Source organism: Nelumbo lutea, chromosome 4 (genome assembly GCF_056320005.1).
Source record: "Nelumbo lutea isolate HS-2025 chromosome 4, American lotus-T2T, whole genome shotgun sequence".
In the NCBI taxonomy this organism is placed as follows: Eukaryota; Viridiplantae; Streptophyta; class Magnoliopsida; order Proteales; family Nelumbonaceae; genus Nelumbo; species Nelumbo lutea.
Window position 1 is genome coordinate 33096185 of NC_142687.1, and position 22398 is coordinate 33118582.

General features: G+C 40.0%; 1 protein-coding gene across 4 annotated transcripts in view; it reads right to left on the reverse strand.

The window, feature by feature from the left end:
* The window catches only part of LOC148855069 (DEAD/DEAH box RNA helicase family protein), a 145219-nt gene that overhangs the window by 17128 nt on the left and 105693 nt on the right, over positions 1 to 22398 (reverse strand). For 3 of the 4 annotated variants that reach the window (XM_088983399.1, XM_088983396.1, XM_088983400.1), the window contains exons 12-14: positions 5267 to 5338; positions 4957 to 5109; positions 4716 to 4859 (exon numbers count right to left, since the gene is read on the reverse strand). In XM_088983399.1, the coding sequence (XP_088839525.1) occupies positions 4716 to 4859; positions 4957 to 5109; positions 5267 to 5338 (369 nt within the window). The remainder of the gene's footprint in view (positions 1 to 4715; positions 4860 to 4956; positions 5110 to 5266; positions 5339 to 22398) is intronic. The other variant, XM_088983398.1, reaches the window with a different exon arrangement.

The following is a 22398-nucleotide window of genomic DNA, read 5'->3' on the forward strand; positions in this document are numbered from 1 at the left end:
TACTATTCTCTTGTTTCCACCTATCATATTCAACACTTCCGTTCTTCGGTTATTTTCCCCCTAGCAGTGATGTAGAGTTTTATTCCCCTAGACCACTCAAGGTAGTTCAGACCATCAAAGGGAATAACAGCCATGGGGAAATTCATATCCATTCCCCCACTCACTCCATTGTAGCTCCCTGAAATCTCTGAAGTAGCAGAATTCTCAGACGACATGGTAAACACAAAGTTTTTTTTATCTAAACTCTCAACACTTAGGATCCCTCCTTATATTGACAAAAGCTCCACACACAACATTCAGTTTTGGACTTAATCTGAGCACAAAAAACAGCACCAATTTCCAAAGAAGAACCATGACGAGACTGATTTTAAGATCTGCATGAAGAACAGTCCCAGCCTACTGGTTTTCCAGTAAGTTCCACCACAACATTAATCAATAAGAGAGATCCTAACACACATGAAATCAGACTAACGAGTAGAGAAAACAGGTCATCTATGACCTACAGTCACCTTTTCACAGGTACAGGATCACACGATCCAATAAATAAAAAAAAAGGTATAACCCTCACAACAGTCTGCCGACATTCAGTGGTTTGGATTCATTTGTTCTCCACTTGGTACACGACCAAGGAAAGAAATAAAAGAAGAAAGAAAACTTTAGGGTTGTACCAGTTGCAGATCTGATTTGATCAGCCCAAATTCAGTCTCCTATTCCACCCAGATTCAACAACTTGAAGAGAAAAAACTTGGTTGCCCAGATTCAACAGCCTTGCTCTGATACCATCTTGGCAATAAATCCGATTGAAATATGAGTAAGTAGAGAAGAGAAGGGAAGAAGAGAGAAAAGAAGAAGAAAGAAAGGAAGAAAAGGCTTGGAGCAATGGAACAGTGCTGGCGGTGCTAGCTTCTATTATATTATATAGGGCGGTAGAAATAAGAAGGGAAAAGACTCTTGTGCCCCTGCTGTAAGTGAGTACAATAACAGAAATAACAAAAAATAAAAAACATTTTAACTAGCCAAACAAACCCTAACACAGATAACTAAATTATTTCAACAATCTTCTTTGACTCCAGATCCTGCAAAACACACTTACCAGGAAGAAAGGTCACGGAACAATTCAAATTCTTTGTCAAAGAACTAACAAACAGTAGGTTGGTATGAAGTCTAGGGACATGTAAAACAGAAGACAAAGTTATATCATTGGTCACTCTAACTGCTGTAGAGACTCTGTCTCTATCAGAACACAACTGATAGGAACTGAAAAGGGTAGGGGCATTAGTCATGTGCTCAGATGCTCCTGAGTCTATAATCCAGGGATATCCCTCCTAACCTGAAGTGGATGCAAGATTTGTAGTTGCATATGAACTACCTGTATGTGCAAAAGAAGAGGTGTAGATGGCTCCTACATTCTGTTGTCCATCTAGAAGGCTAGTACTAGGTGAATCTTTCTTACTCATAAACTGTCCAAACCTCTCCAATCTGTCCTCACTGCTGCTACTGCAATGAATTCCCAATCAGTTTGGGAAAGAGGGACCGAAGAGTCTCCTGTAGTGGCTACATTTGCATTTCCCTTCTTGTTCCTTATCCGGGCAGGCATAAGATTTGGATAAAGCTTCCAGCAAGTGTCCCTGGTATGCTTAGGCTTCTTGCAATAATCACACCAAGTCCTTCTTATCTTCCCTTTTAGTCTCACTACTCCCCCTGTCTCCATTCGGCTTAGGTTTTGTTGTACCAACCATAGCCGACTGGTCAATCCCACCAAAAAAAATTCAAGAATAGGGCTACATGATAATGCTTCTCGAAACCCTAGTCGCTGCTCTGATATCAAGTAGAAAGCTTGCTGAATTATAAAATATGAAATAAAAGGAGTTTCTTGAAGAAAGAAGGAAGAGAGAAGGAGAAGAAGAGAAGAAGAGAAGTTGAAAAGAAAGGAGAGCAATAATCTGGCCGCCCCCTTCACTTATTATTTATACTAAAAATAATAGAGCAGTACAAAGACAACTATGCCCTTACAGGGCGGCAAGACATAAAACAGCATATATAAGACACAAAAACATAATAAAATTTGGACTCACATAACTACTGTGGTCCCCACCTCCTATCTAACAACTAACATAAAACATCTACTCATAAAAAACATCATAAAAGTGATTAATCTTCAACACAAAATTTACACAGTGCCAGATTAAATGAAACCTCAAATATTCCCAATTCCCAAAATTCCTTTTATGGAATTTTACATGAAATACCAATTAGAAATTCTCAGCAACAATATAACAATGTTATTAAGCCATCAGGAGTCAAGGAAACAACAGATTGTACAACTACAATAGGAAAAGAATAAAGGGCCTTATATAAAAAAGAGGAAGGGGGATAACAGCAAAACAGAAACCTCAATATTGCAAATGGAGGTACATTACTGACAGTTAAGGAATTCATATAAGGGTCACATTAAGCAAGTTGCAATAGTCAGAGGTTATAAACAAATTACTCCATAACTTCTACATCTTTGTAAGTTGGATTTCTGTAGATACTCAATAGTTAATTTGTCAGTCCTGAAACTACAATACTCGGTGAAGAGAAGCAAATATTAGTTGGGCATCTACTACTACATAATGCAGATACCTGACTTGGATGGAACAGGGGAGTGAACACAGAAAATCTACTTAAAGCAGATCTCTATCTTTTAGGTCCACTATTAATGCCATTCCATGCACCTCCCTACTTGTCAGAAATTTAGGTATTTCCATTGTCATATATAAACAGGTAAGAGCCAATCTATCCAATGCAAAATCAGATGTCTTCACAAACAATTCCTTTACAATATTGGTTCAGAATGATACTGAATTGTTTAATTTGCAATTGCCAGCTAGCAGCAAAACACATCTGTGTCAAACATAGCGATACCAACAATCCCCAAAAGAAATTAGAAAAGTATTTAGTTCCTTTCTGTTCAAGGAAAGGCGATTAGAAGTTTAATGTATTGTTATTGCAAAAGAAACACGATTCAGTTCAGAAAAGGTCCAATAACTGTAGCAGGTTATCAGCAAGTCATTATTCACTTTTAGAAAAGAGATGTTAACCAACTAGATGGGTTGATTACTGCTATGTATTGTGATATTCTCTTTTCTCTTTGATCAATAACAGAAAGTTTTATTAATGAATAATATTTGTGAAATTTAATTACAGAATAGGGGAGGTAAACTATCTTAACTCCCCAACAACAAAAGGACAAAGAAGAAACTAAAAATTAGCCCAAAACAAAGAACCCTTAGCCACCCCTTGCTTAGCTAACCCATTAGCCACTGAGTTAGCACTTCTCTTCACCCAGCTGTATTTCACCTCTAAATCCTTACTCGGCCATTTAAAATTTTTCTTCTCATTTCTGTAGCTCCACAAACCACTGTTGTCACCTTTCAGCCACTTAATCACCCACCTCCGAGTCCCCCTCAATAACTAAGCATCTGATGCTGAATTCTCTTGCTCTTTGGATTCCTTCAAGAACTGCTAGAATTTTGGCCCTAAGAGAGTCACCCTCTCCAATTGGCCCAGAGAAAATGGCAATAATATACCCCTCCTCATTCCTAAACACACCCCCAATCCCAGAAGGCCCTGGATTCCTTAAGCTACATCCATCAAAATTCAGTTTTATGAATCCAGCAGGAGGGGGGTCCAAGAGGGTCTATAGGTCATCTTACAAAGAGCGGCAGTAGCTACCTCTTTCCACTTTCTCAACAAGTCAGCCATAGAAAATTCAGAGAATATCTCCATTGATTTCAGCCAGTGAGCTAACCTTAAGTGTATCAAGTCTATTAGGTTTTCTGTGGTTCTTTCCTTGTCTGAAAAAATTCGTGAGTTTCTTTCTTCCCATATTGACCAGCACACTGCAGCCCTAATGCTTCTCCACATAACCTTCCCCCTTTTCTTAGGCCATCTAAAGAACGAGGGAGAGAACAAGCATTGCACACTCACGGGGGGATTCCGAGTACACCCAAAAAGGGAAAACACCCACTCCCAAAAAGTCTTAGTAACCCGTTTCCCCATCAGCTTTGCAAAGAATACACCTATTGGGAAGTAAACAACAATTGGGCCTCTTTCTTTGAAGTAAGTCAATTGTGTTAATTCTTTCCAGGAAAATTTTCCAACAAAAACTACCAACCCGAGGAGGAATGGGTTTGCTCCAAATCTCTTTAACAGGGAATGACAACCCAAAAGGAGTAGTAGGTTGAACTAATGTCTCAAAAAACGAAGCACAAGAGGAGTCGGAGGAGGAAGGGGTCCAGATTCTGGTATCTTCCTTACTGGGGTTCAAGAAAACATTTTCAAGGATGGCTAGCAGAGATGAATCAGAAGGAACTAAGAAAGAGGAAATGGGTTCATTTTTCAAACCTGACAAAGCAAACAAAGAGGGAAATTGGTCTCTCAGGGGTAAGTCCCCTGATCAATAAATTTCCCTTTTCCTAAAGATCTGTCAATAAACAGATAAAAATACTCACTACTAGCAGTCAACTTTTCATAAGAAATGCCACCTAACATCAACCATTGCAATTTTTATTTTATTCAACTTTACATGGCATAACAAAGCTTAAAGTCAGTTTCCTTTCACTAAGAAGATATCATCCAAGAAAACTCTTATGTAAGAGTGAGCAACTTATGAGAGAAGTAAAAAAAACAAGGTCATCATGCTTGGAATTCAAAAGCAAGAATAGGACAACCTTATTGTTAAACCTTCCTCTCTGGATCACACCAAAGCGATGTTGTTCATCAACCACAGCAATACGTAACGCTGAAAAATCCACTTTATCAGCTATTAGGCTGTGGGTTCCAATGACTAGTGAGATATCTCCAGATTGCAGACCCTGTCAACCAGCAAAGTCATTCATAAAATGTAACTAAATTTACAGGCAAGAACAGAGAAACACATAAAAAAGGGGATGAACACGTGATAATGCATGCCTGACGGATTATCCGTGCTTGTTTTGATGATGTTGAACCTGTAAGTAGAGCAACAGATGGCTTAAACTGATCCTCCTCCATATTCTCCAGCAAAGAAAGAAAATGCTCATAGTGCTGGATAGCAAGTAGTTCAGTTGGAACCATGAAAGCTGCCTACAGATGAGATGCAAGCAAATATAAGCATTAGGGAAGTGCATTTCAAACAAAGAGTTTAAGAAACTAAGACAATTCAGGAGAAAAACCAGCATTAGAATGTCATGACAACTCAAAAATGAGCAATCAAAGCAACAAAGGTTCTACAACGCTAAACCTGATAACCTGAGCCAATAACCTCCATGCAGGCCAAAAAGGCAACCACTGTTTTCCCGCATCCAACATCCCCCTGAAAGATATTCAATGTGAACAATTTCAAAATCTTATAAGTTGAAAATACCATCTCTTAGTATATTTTCAAATAAATAGCAATAAAACGACCAGTTGTGCAAGAGCCAAGAGTAAAGAAAATAGAATCCTAAATCATTAACCAAAAGAAAAAAGGTAACTGAGAATCCAATCCCAATACATCTTTTTGTGTGTTTATCACATCTTCTCATGCCATTTTATGCTTTCTGACTAATGGCAGAAAAATCCTATAGAAATACAGAGAGAAAGCTGAGCATATAAGCACTGCCTGTCCCCAACACAACTTTCTCCTAATCCCTCCTTGGTTGAACAGTCTACCATGAATTAATTGGACCATGGGACCCATCTGAGTGAAATATTCACTGTTTAATCTAAGACCCTGGACTCATAATGTGTTCTAAATGCCAAGACTGATCAGAGGCATATCTTATCCAAACAGTTTTTTTTTTTTTTTTGAGAATGGTGAATATTATTAATAGAAAGGATAAGATAAGAATGCTGAGGGAGATATTTCCTCCACAGCTGAATACAAGGAAGTAGCCAACAGGCTAGAGATTACACCGAGAAATCATCTTCCCACAAAATAGTATTCCAGTGATCAACAAAATGCTTAGAATGAAACCCCTAAAAAGATGACTAATGGAAGCCCGTTTCACCAAGGTTTTCTCAGCAACCGCACACACTTTCTCAGAGGAACCAGCCTTATCTTCAAACAAGCAGTTGTTCCTCTCTCTGCAGATGCACCAACAAACCACCAAAGTAGAAGCTTTCCACAGAACCTTGCCTTCTTAGAAAAAGCCTGACCATAAGACTCCTGTGAGAGGGGGCTAACCCACCAAGGTCCAGGGGGCTAACCCAGTGCACCAAACAGACTCCTGTGAGAGTAGCTGCAGAAAATAAGGAGGTGTTTAGCAGTTTCCTCATCCTCCCCACCTAAACAACAGTGGTTAACAGCAATCATTCCTTTCTTCCTCAACACATCTCTGTTTTGCTACAATCAGCTATGTTAGAGTCGGCTAAAGAGGGGTATTCTAGTCTTTTCCATTTAAGTAATATGTTAATTATATGTCCCATACATAAGTAGGGGCATTTTTTACTTTGTATACTGTTTTGACAAATATAAATATATGGCCGACTGGGTGAGACTTTTAGTCATCTCAGTTACTTTTCTCTTCTTCTTCTCTTCCTTCTTTTTTATCTCTCTGTTCGACTGGACTATTTTCACATGGTATCAGAGCGCCACTAATAAAGGAGAGAGGAAGACTACAGCTTCAGTCGATCAGCTCTCTCTCCCTCCCTCTTTGTCTTTTTATTTTTTTTTCTTCTTTTCTCTTGTCTGCACAACCTGGCGTAGGTGGTGGAGAAGGCTGCGGCAACCCCCAGATATCTGCGGCAATCTATTTGACAGTCCTAGTGATACGGTGGCTTGATTACTGGTGGGGAGGGGTGGGAGGGAGTGCGGCAGTCCCAATGAAAGAAAAAAAAAAATTTGGACTGCTGTCACCATGCGTGACAGCCGTGGTGGTCGAGTGGTTATAGTCGTGGTGGTCTGAACCTCTAATGAGCAGTTTCAAGAGGGATTTTTTGTGGTTATAAAACTATTTGTTCACTGAAGTGGCCGAATGTATGCTAGGGCAGGTTCGTGGTGATTATGAGTGTATTGGTAGAGGTGTAAAACGGGTCGTCAGAAATGGCCGAGAAAAATTGACAAAAAACTTAAAATTTTAAATTTATATGAATTTTGATGTATAAAATTGCTTATATATACAATAATTAAATAAATTAGTACAATAAATTAAAAAATATTTATTTTATTAATATATTATATACTATATATTATTATATAATTATAATTTATATAATACTATATAAATATATATAATATATGGGACGAGCTGCGGGCTGGGCCATGCCGGCACGCGGGCCACGGGCGGCACGACCTGCTCGGCTCTACCGTGTCGGCCCGGCCCGTGGACCTAAAACCGCAGGCCCAACATGGCCAGCGGACCATCGTGTCGGGCCGGCTCAAATTCGTGTCTGGCCGTGCCGGGCCTCAGGCGACACGGCCCGTTTTACACCTCCATGTATTGGTGTAGTATTCAAAGAACAATAGCTACAGTGTTTGGGATTGAGATTTTTTTTTTTTTTTTTTGTAACGGGCAGAACCAGCTTCGTAGATTGAAATGGCATCGATGGGTGATGTGAGTGGTGACCAAAAATTGAGTGTGTTGATCTCCTCTAATTTTTTAAGTGTGCAGATGACATCCATCAAACTTAACGGTGAAAACTACTTACCATGGGCTAAGTCGGTGGGCTAAGAAGAAAGTGAAACATGTACAGGAGGAGAAACCTACTGCTGAATCTTCGGGTTTCAGTGATTGGGAGTAGGAGGATTCTCAAGTCAAGGCGTGATTGTGGAACAATATGGAGCCTAAAATTAGTGTTAACTTCATGTTTTTAGACACAACAAAGGATATATGGGAACACGCTAAGAAACTCTATTATGGAAACTTCAGTTTGTAGCAGGGAAATCAGACCCTTGAAGAATATTATGCCAGTATGAAAAATCTTCGAAATGAACTTAATGTCTATCATCCCTTAACTCTAGATGTCAAAATTCAACAACAACAAAAGGAACAACTAGATATTACCCGGTTCTTGGTGGGGCTGAAAGCAGAGTATGAACCTATCAGAGCACAAATATTAGGGGGTCTGCTCTCCCTACTTTAGAAGAAGTATTTGCCTGTCTTCGTAGGATCTCTCTTAGTCCCACAGAGAGTACCATATCTCCCGACAAATCAGCACTTGTTGGAAATCGAGGAGGATCTTATGGGCACAGAGGAGGTGGTCGTATAGTTAAAAGAGGCCATGGTAACCCTATGTTTGGTCGTAGCAGTGGTGGAGGTCGTGATTCAGGGGGAGGTTGTGCCAGAGGAAGAGGAAGCACTACTAGAAAATGCCCACATTGTGAGAGATGGACACACAGTTAACTTTTGTTATGATCTGCATGACCCACCATCCACATGGGCTAATCATGCAGTTGTTGGTGGAATTGAGGCCAGTGATACTCAACCAGTTGATCCAACACCTTCTTCAGTCAAAACTACTTTTGGGAAGGAGATGATAAGTATTTCAAGAGAAGAGTATGAGAGATTCCTTAAGGCCACTTCCCATCAGAATACTGCCACACTTACTCATTCAGGTATGGCCTACCTAGCATCCAAACCTTCCCCCAAGATAATTGACTCTGGAGCCTTTGATCACATGACCGAGACTCTAGGTGTGTTTTCCTCTCTTTCTCCAACCTCCACATCACATAATGTTACCCTTGCCAATGGATCTACTTCCCCCATTTGCGGTGTTGGTAATGTTAACGAAGCATCTCTTTCTTTGTCTTCTGTTTTATATGTCCCCAAGTTTCCTTTTAATCTTATGTCTATTAGTAAACTAACCAAATCCCTCAATTGTTCTATCACATTTTACCCTTCCTCTTGTGTTTTTAAGGATCTCACGATGGGAAGGAAGATTGGTGGAGGATATGAAGCTGGTGGATTGTATTACTTTGACGGTGGTGGTTCTATAGTTGCACTTCAAACCTCCTTGACTCCTCTTCAGTGGCATTGTTAACTCGGCCATCCATCTCTTAAAGCTTTCAAGCTCCTTGTTCCATCATTGAGTCGTCTGTCTTCTTTGCAATGTGAGTCGTGTCAGTATGGAAAACACCATCGGGTTTCCTTTAGTCCTAGAATTGATAGTTGTATGTTGAGTCCTTTTGCTTTGCTTCATTTAGATGTTTGGGGTCCATTTAGAATTGAGTCTTATAATGGTGTAGAGAGAATGGGCCGAATGGCCCATAGGATGCTTTTATTTGTTTATGTTTCTGTTTATTTTGTTAATGGGCCTTCTAACTAATGGGCCTTTTTATACTTCTTTATGTTATGCTTAACTAAGCTAATCGCCCAATTAAGGGCCTCTCTGTAAATACCAAATCTTTATAAATTATGTTTTAATGAAAATGATTAGGGAAGAAAGAAAACATTCGATTGACTTCTCTCTAAACTCTATTGCCGCCAACTTCTTCTTCTTCTTCTTCTTCTTCTTCTTCTTCTTCTCTCCTCTCCTTTTCTCTTTACTACTAATATCTAACACCTTTTCACAACTTTTAAATCAGTCCTCTCATTCCTTAGGACTGTTTTTCTTCTTGGTATCAGAGCGGGCTCTCTTTCTCCTATTTTTTTCCATACACAATGTGTATGGAGAGCTGAATCGAATGAGTGATTGAAGAAATCTTTCAGCCCAGTTGTTAGTGGATTTTTGGAGAAAAGGATGCTGTCTTGGTCATCATTCTAACAACCACTGGAGTTTTTTGCCCAAAACCCTAATCAACTGGAGAATTCTGTTTGCAGGCCCCACAAGGAGCTTAACCTTGGTGCTCAGTGATTGAAGGGGTTCTTTCTCCTTTTCTTGAAGATCGATTCAAGTCTTGTGGTGTTCTGTAAAGCCTACAAGGAGCAGCTGCTGTTTTCTAATTTCTCCCGTGTTCCGTGTGAGACATAGCTGGCATATTCAACTTCATAGAGGTTGGTATTTGGTGTCTGTTTTTGAAGCTGTTTAAAGTTCTTTTGGAGTTGTTTGAGGAAGATGGATATCTCGGGAGTTGAAAATAAAGTGTGGGGCTGAATCTGGATAGGTTTCGGGAGCTCCCGTAGACTCACTGTTGGTTGTGACCACAGTCAAGTTGGATGGAACCAACTATCTATCATGGTCGCAATTAGTAAAAATTCATGTTTGCAGTAGAGATAGACCTAATGGAAACTGTTGTCTGGGAAAGTACTAATGATGTTGAAACTTACAAGAAATTAGTTGAGAGAAACAGGGCATTTGAATTCTTGACAAGGCTGAATCCCGAGTTTGACATCACCAGACAGAATATCTTAGCCAAGGATAATGTATCATTTTCTCAGGCCTATGCCACGGTGAGTAGTGAAGAGAGCAGGAGGCTGGTCCAAGTTCAAGGGACCATCCCAAGTGACCATTTTGCTAATATGGAGCTGAAATCGAAGGTGACTACAAGCAGTTCAGGTGGTTTAGGAAAAAGGGAAGTTGTATGTGAGTACTGCAAGAAACCAAAACATAAAATAGATAAATGTTGGAAACTGCATCCGGAACTCCTTCCACCTCGTTTCCAAAAGAAGGCTGATAATGTGAAGTTAGGAAGTGCCAACATAGCCACTATTCCAAATAATGACAGGTGCTTAATTGATGAGAAGACTGCTATTGAACAATTAACAGTTATGAAGGCAGAACAATGAGAAGTATGGGAGGATGATCAGTCGCCTAGAGAGTGCAGCCTCCTCCTCCAACCCTTTGGGAAATCCAACTACCTCTGCATTTGCACATTTAGGTATACGTGCTACTGCCAATCATGCAACTATCTCAGGTAAACGTAAGATCCCTTGGATTATTGATTCTGGTGCTTCTGATCATATGACCAGCCTTTCCACTTTATTTATTTCTTATGATTTGCTTCCTGGCCATGATAAGATTACCCTAGCTGATGGCTCACTTGCTCTTATCTCTGGCAAGGGAACCATCAAGGCTACAGACTCCCTTTCTCTTCCATCTGTTCTTTATGTCCCTAAACTGAATACTAATTTATTGTCTGTGAGTAGCCTAACTAAATCCTTGAATTGTAGTGTAACCTTCTTTCCTTCTTATTGTGTTTTTCAAGACCTGAAGTCTCAGAAAGTGATTGGTAGTGACCATGAGGCGAATGGAATATACCTGCTATACTCCTAGACAAATCCAAGGACAACCTGGGAAAACTGCTTTTGGATCTACCTCTTCAGAGTCCTTTATTCGTGTCATGTTATGTCATTTTCGTTTTGGTCATTTATCTTTTTCTGCTTTGAGTCATCTATTCCCAAAACTATTTAAGGGAATTAACTTGTCCGGTCTTCATTGTGAGTCTTGTGAATTGTCAAAACATTGTAGAAACAATTATCCTTTGAGAAATAAAAGATCATCTTCTCCATTCCATATTGTGCACTCTGATGTATGGGGGCCATACCACTTACCCTCTAAGGCTATAGATATTTTATCTTGTTCATTGATGATTTTTCACAATATACTTGGTTATTTTTTATGAGATCCCGAGATTAAGTTCCTAAACTTGTGAGGCAGTTCCATGAATTTGTTCTTACCCAATTTGATACTAGAATCAAAATATTAAGATTTGACAATTCAAAAGAATACTTTGAAAAAAACCTAACCTCTTATCTCACTGATTTTGGGGTTATTCACCAAAGTTCTTGTGTTCGTACTTCAGAACAAAATGGAGTAGCTGAGAGGAAGAACCGTCACATAGTTGAAGTTGCAAGAAGTATCCCGTTTGCCTCACATGTCCCTACAAGATTTTGGGAGGATGTTTTTCTCACTACAACCTACCTAATCAACCGTATGCCATCCAGAGTGTTGGGTTTTAAGTCTCCCTTTAGCCTCCATTCGGGTAAGGACCTTTTTCCTATTCCCCTTTGTCTTTAGTTGGACTTGTTATGTACACATTTCAAGTGCCCAGAGACATAAGTTTGAACCAAAGGCCCACAAGAGCATATTCCTTGGTTATGCCTCCACACAGAAGGGTTATTGCTGTTTTGATCCAAACACCGGAACTCGTTATGCTTCAACAGATGTTACCTTTGATGAGTCCACTCCTTTCTATGATTCTTCTCTGGGGAAGCACTATTCAAAGGGGAAGAATTTGTCACAGTTGTTTGCACTCCCAATTCCTGTCCTGTTGAGTCTCCTCTTGAGCCTTCTTCATTACCTCCTCTTCCCCTCTTTAATCCCAGGTGGTACCAACAGCAAAGAACCAGAAGTGAGCAAATTGTTTCCTCTACATCACATGAACCTCCTACACTTCCAATTACTGAAGAGATAACAGGTATTGATACTATCCCTTTGCAGCCGCCCTTCCCAGATCTTGATGTCCCTATTGCTATCAAGAAAGGTAAAAGGACTTGTACTGCACATTGCATTTCCAAGCATCTTTCCTATGGTTTTCTTTCTCCTTCATATTATGCCTTTCTTTCTTCGGTTGCTTCTAACCCTATACCTAGGTCTGTAGCAGAAGCTCTTACTTTTCCAGAATGGAGGGATGCTATGAGAACTGAAATAGATGCTCTGTATAAGAATGACACATGGGAAGTGGTTGATTTGCCTGATGGCTCCATTGAGAGGTACAAAGCTAGGCTGGTTGCAAAAGGCTATAAACAAACCTATGGTATTAACTATCTGGAGACCTTTGCTCCTGTTGCAAAAATGACATCTGTGCGGGTTCTACTATCTTTGGTTGATCATTCAAATTGGTCACTCTATTAGTTAGATGTGAAAAATGCACTCTTGAATGGAGAATTACATGAGGAAGTTTATATGTCTCTCCCACCAGGGATGTATGGCACAGATATGGAGGGAAAAGTGTGCAAGTTGAAGAAGTCTCTCCATGGACTTAAACAGTCACCTAGGGCATGGTTTGAAAGGTTTAGGGCTTCCCTTGTTAACTTTGGTTACATATAGACTCAGTCCGATCATACCCTCTTTGTGAAGAGGAGAGATTCATTGGTGGTATATCTTATATTCTATGTTGATGATATAGTAATGATCAGTACTGATGTGACAGGGATTGATGATCTTAAACCTTTCCTTCATATAGACTTTGAGATCAAAGATCTGGGGGAGTTGAGGTATTTCCTTGGCACAGAAGTGGCTCAGTCTAAGGATGGAATTTTTATCTCTCAACAAAAGTATGTGCTAGACTTGCTCACTGAAACAAGCAAGATGGGTGCAAGACCAGTGGCTACTCCTCTTGATATGAGTCACAAACTTTCTGCCTTTGATGGAGGAACTATTGAAGGATAAGGGAGTGTTTCAAAAGTTACTGGGGAAACTGCTATATCTTTGCATGACTTGGCCTAACATTGCATATGTTGTCAGCTGCATTAGCCAATTCATGCATGCTCCCAAGGAAACTCCTATGGCAGCAGCAGAACGAATTTTATGTTTTTTGAAGAGTACTCCTGGGAAGGGAATTCTTTTTGCTAAGCAGGGTCATATGAAATTGGAGACTTACACAGATGCTGACTGGGTGGGAAACATTGATGATAGGAGGTCGACTTTTGGATACTGTAGCATGGTGGTGGGTAAAATTATTTCTTGGAGAAGCAAGAAACAATTAGTTGTTGCCAGATCTTCAGCTGAGGCCGAATATAGAGCTATGGCTCATGGAGTTCCTAACTTACTTTGGCTTCGATCCTTGATGGAGGAATAGAGTGTTGAGTATGATAAGCCATTGATGCTATATTGTGATAATCAGATCGCCATCAACATTATTCACAATCCAGTGCAACATGATAGGACTAAACATATTGAAGTTGATAGGCATTTTATCAGAGAAAGAGTGGCTTCTGGAAAAGTTTCTCTACCATTCATTACATCTGAAGAATAGTTAGCTGACATTCTTACCAAGGGAATCTCCAAGGCCAAACTACAACATGACACCGGCAAGCTGGGCATGATTGACATCTATGCTCAACTTGAGGGGGACTGTAGAGAGAATGGGCCGAATGGCCCATAGGATGCTTTTATTTGTTTATGTTTCTATTTATTTTGTTAATGGGCATTTTTATACTTCTTTATGCTATGCTTAATTAAGTTAATCACCCAATTAAGGGTCTCTCTGTAAATACCAAAACTTTGTAAATTATGTTTTAATGAAAAGGATTAGGAAAGAGAGAAAACATTCGATTGACTTCTCTCTAAACCCTATTGCCGCCAACTTCTTCTCTCCTCTCCTTTTCTCTTTACTGCTGATATCTAACACCTTTTCACAACTTCTAAATCAGTTCTCTCATTCCTTAGGACTGTTTTTCTTCTAATGATTACCGATATTTTGTTATTTTTGTTGATGACTAATCAAGAATGACATGGATTTATTTAATGAAAGAAAGAAGCAAATTATTTTCCATTTTCCAAAAGTTTCATGCTGAAGTGTGTATACAATTTGGTGTTTCAATTATAATTCTTCGTTCAGACAATGGTAGAGAATATTTTCTTTCTTCATTTCAGCAGTATTTGGAACATGGCATTATTCATCAGGCATCCTATGCAAACACCCCTCAACAAAATGGGGTGGCTGAAAGGAAGAACCAACATCTACTTGAAACAGCTCAGTCCCTTCTTCATCATATGAATGTTCTTAAACGTTTCTAGAGTGATGCAGTACTTACTGCTTGTTTTCTCATTAATCGCATGCCCTCGTCCATTCTTGATGGTCGTTCTCCATTCTCTATCTTATTTCCCACTTTGTCTCCATATCCCTTCACTCCCAGGATCTTCGGGTGTGTGCTTTGTTCAAAATTTTGGTCCTGGTCTAGACAAGTTGGATGCACGCTCCATTAAGTGTATCTTCCTTGGCTACTCTAGGACTTAGAAAGGGTACAAATGCTACAATCCTATTACTCGAAAATCCTTTGTCTGTCCTGATGTTACATTCTTTGAATCTGTGTCATACTTCTCAGGTTCTAATATTCCTCCTTCTCCCAAAGAGGTTCCTCTTCCTCTTCTAGTTGATAATTTCATTCTTGTTGTTCCCGTTGTGACTAAGTCTCCACCTTCCCCAATGCAGGAGCGTACTGAAAGACCACCTATCCATCAAGTGTATACTCACCAACAAAGACCAACACCTCCCCCAGCTTTGACTCCATCTGCAAATCGAGCTCCTTCCACACCCGAATTGCCTTTTGATCTTGACCTTCCTATTGCATTGTGGAAAGGTAAACGTAGTTGCACTTTACACCCCATATGCAATTATGTTTCTATCTCTCACCTTTCCGATTCCCACTGCGAGTTTATTTCTCTGTTATCCTCTGTATCCACACCTAAGGATGTTCAAGAGGCACTTACCTCGCCAAAGTGGTGTCAAGCTATGGAAGAGGAACTCCCTACCCTTCATCACAATCATACGTGGGAACTCACCAATGTTCCCCCAGGTAAGCATGTTGTTGGTTGTAAATGGGTGTATACTATTAAGTATCTACCATATGGGAAAGTGGAACAGTTGAAAGCCCGTTTAGTTGCCAAAGGGTATTCTCAACTTTATGGTGTAGACTATGTGGAAACCTTTTCCCCTTTTGCAAAGATTGGCTCAGTACGTGTGTTGATTTCCTTAGCAGTCATGCATGATTGGCCTCTGTTTCAGCTTGATATTAAAAATGCCTTCCTCCATGGTGATCTTCTAGAGGAAATGTACATGGAGCAACCACTAGGGTTTGTTGCTCAGGGGGAGGATGATAAGGTGTGTAAGCTCAAGAAGGCAATCTATGGCCTCAAACAGTCTCCTCGTTCTTGGTTTGGAAAATTTAGTGAAGTAGTGAAAGAGTTTGGAATGAAACAATGCCAAGTTGACCATTCGGCATTTAGCTATGACTTTGAAGTCGGGAAGATCTTGCTAGTAGTTTATGTGGACGACATAGTTATAACTGCCAATGATAGAATTAGGATTGACAAATTGAAGACCTTTCTGCAAGATCACTTTCAGACAAAAGATCTTGGGAAGCTGAAGTATTTCCTGGGTATAGAAGTTGCTAGATCGAAGCAAGGCATAAACCTATGTCAGAGAAAATATGTTCTTGACCTATTGGAAGAAACAGGACTATTAGGTGCTAAACTAGCTAGTTGAAACTCCCATGGAACCGAATGTGAAGTTGGGAAGTGATATAGGTGAATTATTTGATAATCCCAAAAGGTATAGAAGGCTAGTGGGAAAATTGAATTACCTAACTATCATTAGGCCTGATATCTCATTTGTTGTCGGTGTGCTAAGCTAGTTTATGTAGAGTCCTCGAGTGCCTCAATGGGACGCAGATCTTATGATTGTGCGGTATTTAAAGGGGGCTTCAGGCCGTGGGTTACTATACAAGCCAAGAGGTGGTCTTGAAATAATTGGCTATACCAACGCAGATTGGACAGGCTTAGTATCAGACAGGAGATCCACTACAGACTATTGCACCTTTCTTGAAGGAAATCTAGTGACATAGAAGAGCAAGAAGTAGACAGTGGTAGCAAGGAGCATTGCAAAAGCAGAATACAAGGCCATGGCACACACTACATGTGAATTAGTGTGGTTGAAGAATCTATTGTAGGAAATTGGGTTCTCAATAAGCAAACCCATGAAGCAATATTGTGACAACCAAGTTGCAATTCACATCTCATCCAACCCAGTTTTTCATGAGAGAACTAAACACATAGAGGTGGATTGTCATTTTGTAAGGGAAAAAGTCCTCAATGGTGTCATAAGAACAGAGCATGTGAGAACTGGTGATCAATGGGCAAATATGTTCACAAAAGGGTTGAGTTCGGGAAGAGTGAGCTATATATGTAACAAGCTGGGACTATTTGATATATACTCTCCAACTTGAGGGGGAGTGTTAGAGTCGGCTAAAGAGGGGTATTCTAGTCTTTTCCGTTTAAGAAATATGTTAATTATATGTCCCATACATAAGTAGGGGCATTTTTTACTCTGTATACTGTTTTGATAAATATAAATATATGGTCGATTGGGTGAGACTTTTAGTCTTCTCAATTCGACACTTCTCTCCTCTTCTTCCTCTTCTCTCTTTTCTATCTCTGTTTGACTGAACTATTTTCACAAGCTACAAATTTGCCCAAAATAAAGTAGACCTGTCAACTCCCTGTTTTTCTAGTGTATCTACCAATCCATTTGCTGCCTATTTAACCTAACTGAATTTAGAGTTATGACATTTTGCAAGAAGGTCAATCTCCGTGAATGCGAATCTATATTTCCAAAGTGCTTAGTTTACTTGCTTAGCCCAAGAGATGACCAATAGTGAGTCCCCCCTTCTACTTCTAGCTCTCTAGCTTCTAATTGTACTGCTAATTTCAAACCTTGTAACTTGTAACAAAGCCACAACTTGTCTATGATAACAAAGCCACAACTTCTCCATTATGATCAAAAAATCCCCTATACTTGCCCTCCCCGGGTTTCCAAAAGAGTCACCATCAAAGTTCAGCTTCAATTTGTTTTGCTCTAGAGGTTTCCAATCCATCTTGATAATTTCTTTATGAGTATCCAATTGTGCCACTTCCATTTCCTTCCATGTTGAAAATTTCAACAGTTTTTACCCAGTGCGCAGATCTGACTATCATGGTTTCAATCACTTCCTCCTTAGATCTACTCTTCTCATTGAAAATCCTTTGATTCCTTTCTTCCTAAATGGTCCATGACACAGTTGTTCTTGTTACCCTCCTAAAACATTGTGCCCTTCTCTGTTGCCTCAAGAAGTTGGAGTTAAATAAGCTAACCACATCTTGTGGGGTTGCCCATATGCAACCAAAGAGTGAAGAGAAGTATTTCCAAATGCAAGACACAAAATAGCATGAGATTAGTAAATGAGGAAGGGTCTCACCACTAGCCATACAGAGGATACAAACATGAGGAAAGAGGCATTAATTTGGCCTTCTTTTTTGTAGCAAGTCACATGTTAATATTTCCAAGGAACACTTCCCAACAAAGAGTTTGCACTTTAGGAGGGATTGGTTCACACCAGATTTCTTTCACCGGGAAATTCTCTCCCACAAGTTCTGAGTAGGTAAGGAGGTTGAAAAAGGAAGCATAAGAGAATAGGCCATCAAGGGAGGGGGACCAAACTCTAATGTCCAAGGAATTTTGATCCAATAAAACCTTTTCTAAGTTTGAAAGTAGGAGAATGAGGGAATCACATTCGTTATCCCTCACACCCGTTTTGAAGCCAAAGTCCCAATTTAAACCAAGCTTTGAGGACAAACCAAACCTAGCAATAGGTTCAGCCTTATAGATTTACAAAAAGTGGAACATAAGGAATTGCAATTTAAAGTGTACTTCCCACAGCCATAGGTCTTCCCAGAATAGTACTTAGTTTCTACAACCCACATCACAACGGATAAAATTAAGAAAAGTTGGCAGTACTTCGAATATTGCTTTCCAAGGGGAGTTTGAAGCTACATGAGGTGCTAGTTTTGCATCACAGTCATTGTCTACTACATCATGGATGTATCCAATGACTCCGTTCTTTGTGCCACAGACCCAAGTCTCCTTATCAAGCAGCAAAGATTGAAGGTCCACATTAAGGGCATTAGAATCACACCACCTGAAGGAAATGCAACTGAAAAATAGATCCCTATTCTGCATTATGCCTTTCCACACACTAGTACCAAAAGGTTTAGAAACAGAACCAGATTCAAAGTCATAAGAAGCTTTACCATATTTGTTCAGGATTACAGATTTCCAAAGCAAATCACTCTCTGTGGCAAATCTCAACAACCACTTGGTCAGCAACGCAATATTCATTTGTTCGAAAAGCTTAATGCCTAAGCTCCCTTGCTGTTTGGATTTGCAAACCTTTGACCAACCCACCAAGTGACACTTCTTTAGATCTTATGACCCATATCCCAGGGGAAGTCTCTCCTCAATTTCTCTATACTACTAATCACTGAACTTGGAGCCTTAAACAAAGACATGAAGTAGGTAGGCAGGTTTGAGAGGACACTTCTGATAAGTGTGATTCTTTCCCCCTTAAGATAGATAAATTTTCAAACCACCAAGTGACACTTCTTTAGATCTTATGACCCATATCCCAGGGGAAGTCTCTCCTCAATTTCTCTATACTACTAATCACTGAACTTGGAGCCTTAAACAAAGACATGAAGTAGGTAGGCAGGTTTGAGAGGACACTTCTGATAAGAGTGATTCTTTCCCCCTTAAGATAGATAAATTTTCCTCCAACCAGCTAGCTTAAATTTGATCCTTTCTATAATTGGATCCCAGATTTCCTTTGCTTTACAGTGTGCCCCAAGGGGAAGCCCTACAAACTTCAAAAGGAGAGAGAGCTTACTTCATTGCCCAAAACAGCAGCCAATTCAGCAAGATGGGGCACCTCCCCTATAGGGATAAGAGCTGCCTTATGCAGATTAATTTTCAGGCCAGAGGCTGCTTAAAAACAAACGAGACACCTAAGGAATAGCAAGTCTCGACAACAAGGCCTTGAGAAAATTAAGGAATCATTGGCAAATTGGAGCAGAGTAATTGGGTCACTATTCTGAAACTGTAAAACCTTCTAAATAACCTCCTGAAACCACACAGTTAATGAATCTACTTAGAGCCCCCACTACTATAATAAATAAGAAAGGGGAGAGGGGGTCCCCTTGACAGAGGCCTCTTTTAGCTGGGAAGAAACCTCTTAGCTTGCCATTTACCATAATTGAAAGTTTTTCTGCAGCCTACTTAGGGCTGAAACCCATTCTTCTGATAAGATACTCCACAAAGCCCCATTGGACATGGTCATATGCCTGGTCCAAATCTAACTTGCAAACCACACCTGGAATTACTCCCTAGAATTTGATTGGAAGCACCGTCTAAAATTTGCCTTCCATCCATGAAAGCACCTTGGGATGGAGAAACAATTGGGCCCAAAACACTGCTCACCAAGCTGATCAGCCTGTAGGCTTTTATATCCTCAGATCCTTTCATTCTTCAGAATGAAGGTTATGAAGGTTGCTTTCACCACATCTGCCTCATCAGTAGAGTGAAACTCAAAGAACAATGCAATTACATCAAGTTTGAAGAAAGACCAACATTTCTTATAGAATTTGATTGGAATCCATTCGGGATAGGGGCTTTGTCCCCAAACTAAATCATTTATAGCATGCCATATTTCCTCTTGTGAGAAAGGTGCTTCAAGGGAAGCACTTTCTTGCTGTAAAAACTGAGAGTAAAACAAACCATCCAAGATTGGCCTCCCCACCTCATTTGCTCAGAAAAGGTCTTCGTAAAGCTTCCTTGTCTCCTTCAAAGTGAACTCCCTCAAAGTTAATTTGATTGATAATGTTAATCCTTCTCCTTGGATTTGCTACCTTCTGAAAGAAGGTGGTATTGTTGTCCCCTTCTTTTAGCCAATTTTTCCTCAACCTTTGTCAGACCTGTTCATGGGCCGGGCTGGGCCGGGCTTTCACTCTGTATTAACAGATTTTTTTAAGGCTCGAGCCCGAGCCTGGCCCTCATAAAAAGCCCGAAGCCCGGGCCTAGGCCTGAGCCTGAAATTTAGCCCATACTATTACTATTACTACTGCTGAAGCAGCTGAATAGAGAGAGAGAGAGATAGAGAAATTATATAGAAAAGAATAAAAAATATATATATTAAATTATAAATATATATTTTAACAAATATTATATTATTTATATATTTTATATAATATATAAAATACATATTATATATTTTATAAAAAATATAATGCTAAGTCGGGCCGGGCTTTTTGGACAAATCCCGAGCTTGGCCCGAAACACAATCGGGCTTACTGTGTTAGGCCCAAGGTCAAGCCCGCGGGCCTAATTACATGACCAAGCCCGACTGGAGTGCGGGTTGTGCCGGGCCAGGCCATCGGGCTACCCGGCCCATGAACAGGTCTAGTCTCCAAGCAATCACTTCCATGCAAGAAAGGCATTAGACCTCATCTCTAGTTAAAGATCTTTGCGCAATTTCATCCCCCGATAATGTGGTGTTTTCCTCCTTTAAGTTTTTTGAGCCACTATTGCTTCCCCAATGTAATACACCCCAACTCCTTTTTACATCAATCTTTTATTTTCTGTTTAAGAAATCTTAATTTTGCCCATAGCACAAAAGAACGCTTACCAAGGCTCTCAAGCTGCTCCAGGTATTTTGCTCCCCATAAAGGCAAATCCATCAGATTCCATTTGTTGATAAAATCACTGAACGCCTCCATCTCCCTTGTGACTTTTTATCATTCATTGCTTTCATGGAAAAAATGCAAAATACTGAAGTCTCCTACTAGACACCAAGGAGCACACCATCTTGAAGTGGTTGAGTCCAATTCCAACAGAAGTCAACACCCACTAAACACTATCCATATTGTTTTAAAACAATATGGATACTGAACACTTCCCGATCCAGTGATCCACCTTTCTGAAGAAGCCCAGATACCACACCACTACAATGCCTCCTATATAGTTGTAAAGTGGGTTGCACCACCTGTGGGCTGGCATAGCCCAATATGATATGGGTTGTGTCGGGCACGGCCTGGTCACTGTAGCAACCGGGCCAAGCCGCATCCCAGCCCAACACAACACAAAAAAGTGGATCATGTCAGGCTTGGGTTTTGAGGCTCATGAGCAGAATGACACAACACAAGTGGGTCATGCTAGCACGGGCTTACGGCCTAGCCTAGCACAGCCACATCCCAAGCCAACACAGACCAACCCACTACGGGCACTCCAACCCACTAAAATATAGCCATTGGAGGGTTCCAAACGACTATTTTTTTTTATTTTGGGGGGAGGAAAAATGACAATAATGCCCCCAACAACTATATAACAGCTAGTTAGGGGGCATTTTGGTAAAGTGATAATTAACTTTTTAAAAGACCAAAATGCCCCTCCGAACAACTATACAACAGTTAGTTTTTAAAGGTATTTTGGTTAATTGAATTAAGAACAACTCCTACAAATACCCTTACCCTCCATTCTCATCACACTAATTCTTATATTCTCATGTACTCGTATACTCTCATATACTCTCTTATACACATTCCCAATCCCAATACTCTCTCTCATACTCTCTTAATCTTTGCTCCCTATCCCTAATTCTCAACCTTATTAAAGTTTCAAGAAGAAGAAGGCTTGCTCAAGTACCACAAGTTAACAAAATCAAAGGCTTAGAAGCTTCATAACTTGAAATCAAGTTAGGATTCTAGACCAGTGGACCAAGTAAGTTGCAATTAATTTTCATTTTTTTAGGGCTTTAACACTATAATCTTTTAAAAATAGCTGGTTCCTCTCAAAATACGATAGCATCGATATAGGTTCTAGTGGTTCTATGGTTGATGTTTCCAGAGCCACACCCCTAGTACTACTACTAGGGGAAAGAAAAAGTCTAAGTTGTCTAGCCCAATCTGGAAATATTTACTATAGAAACT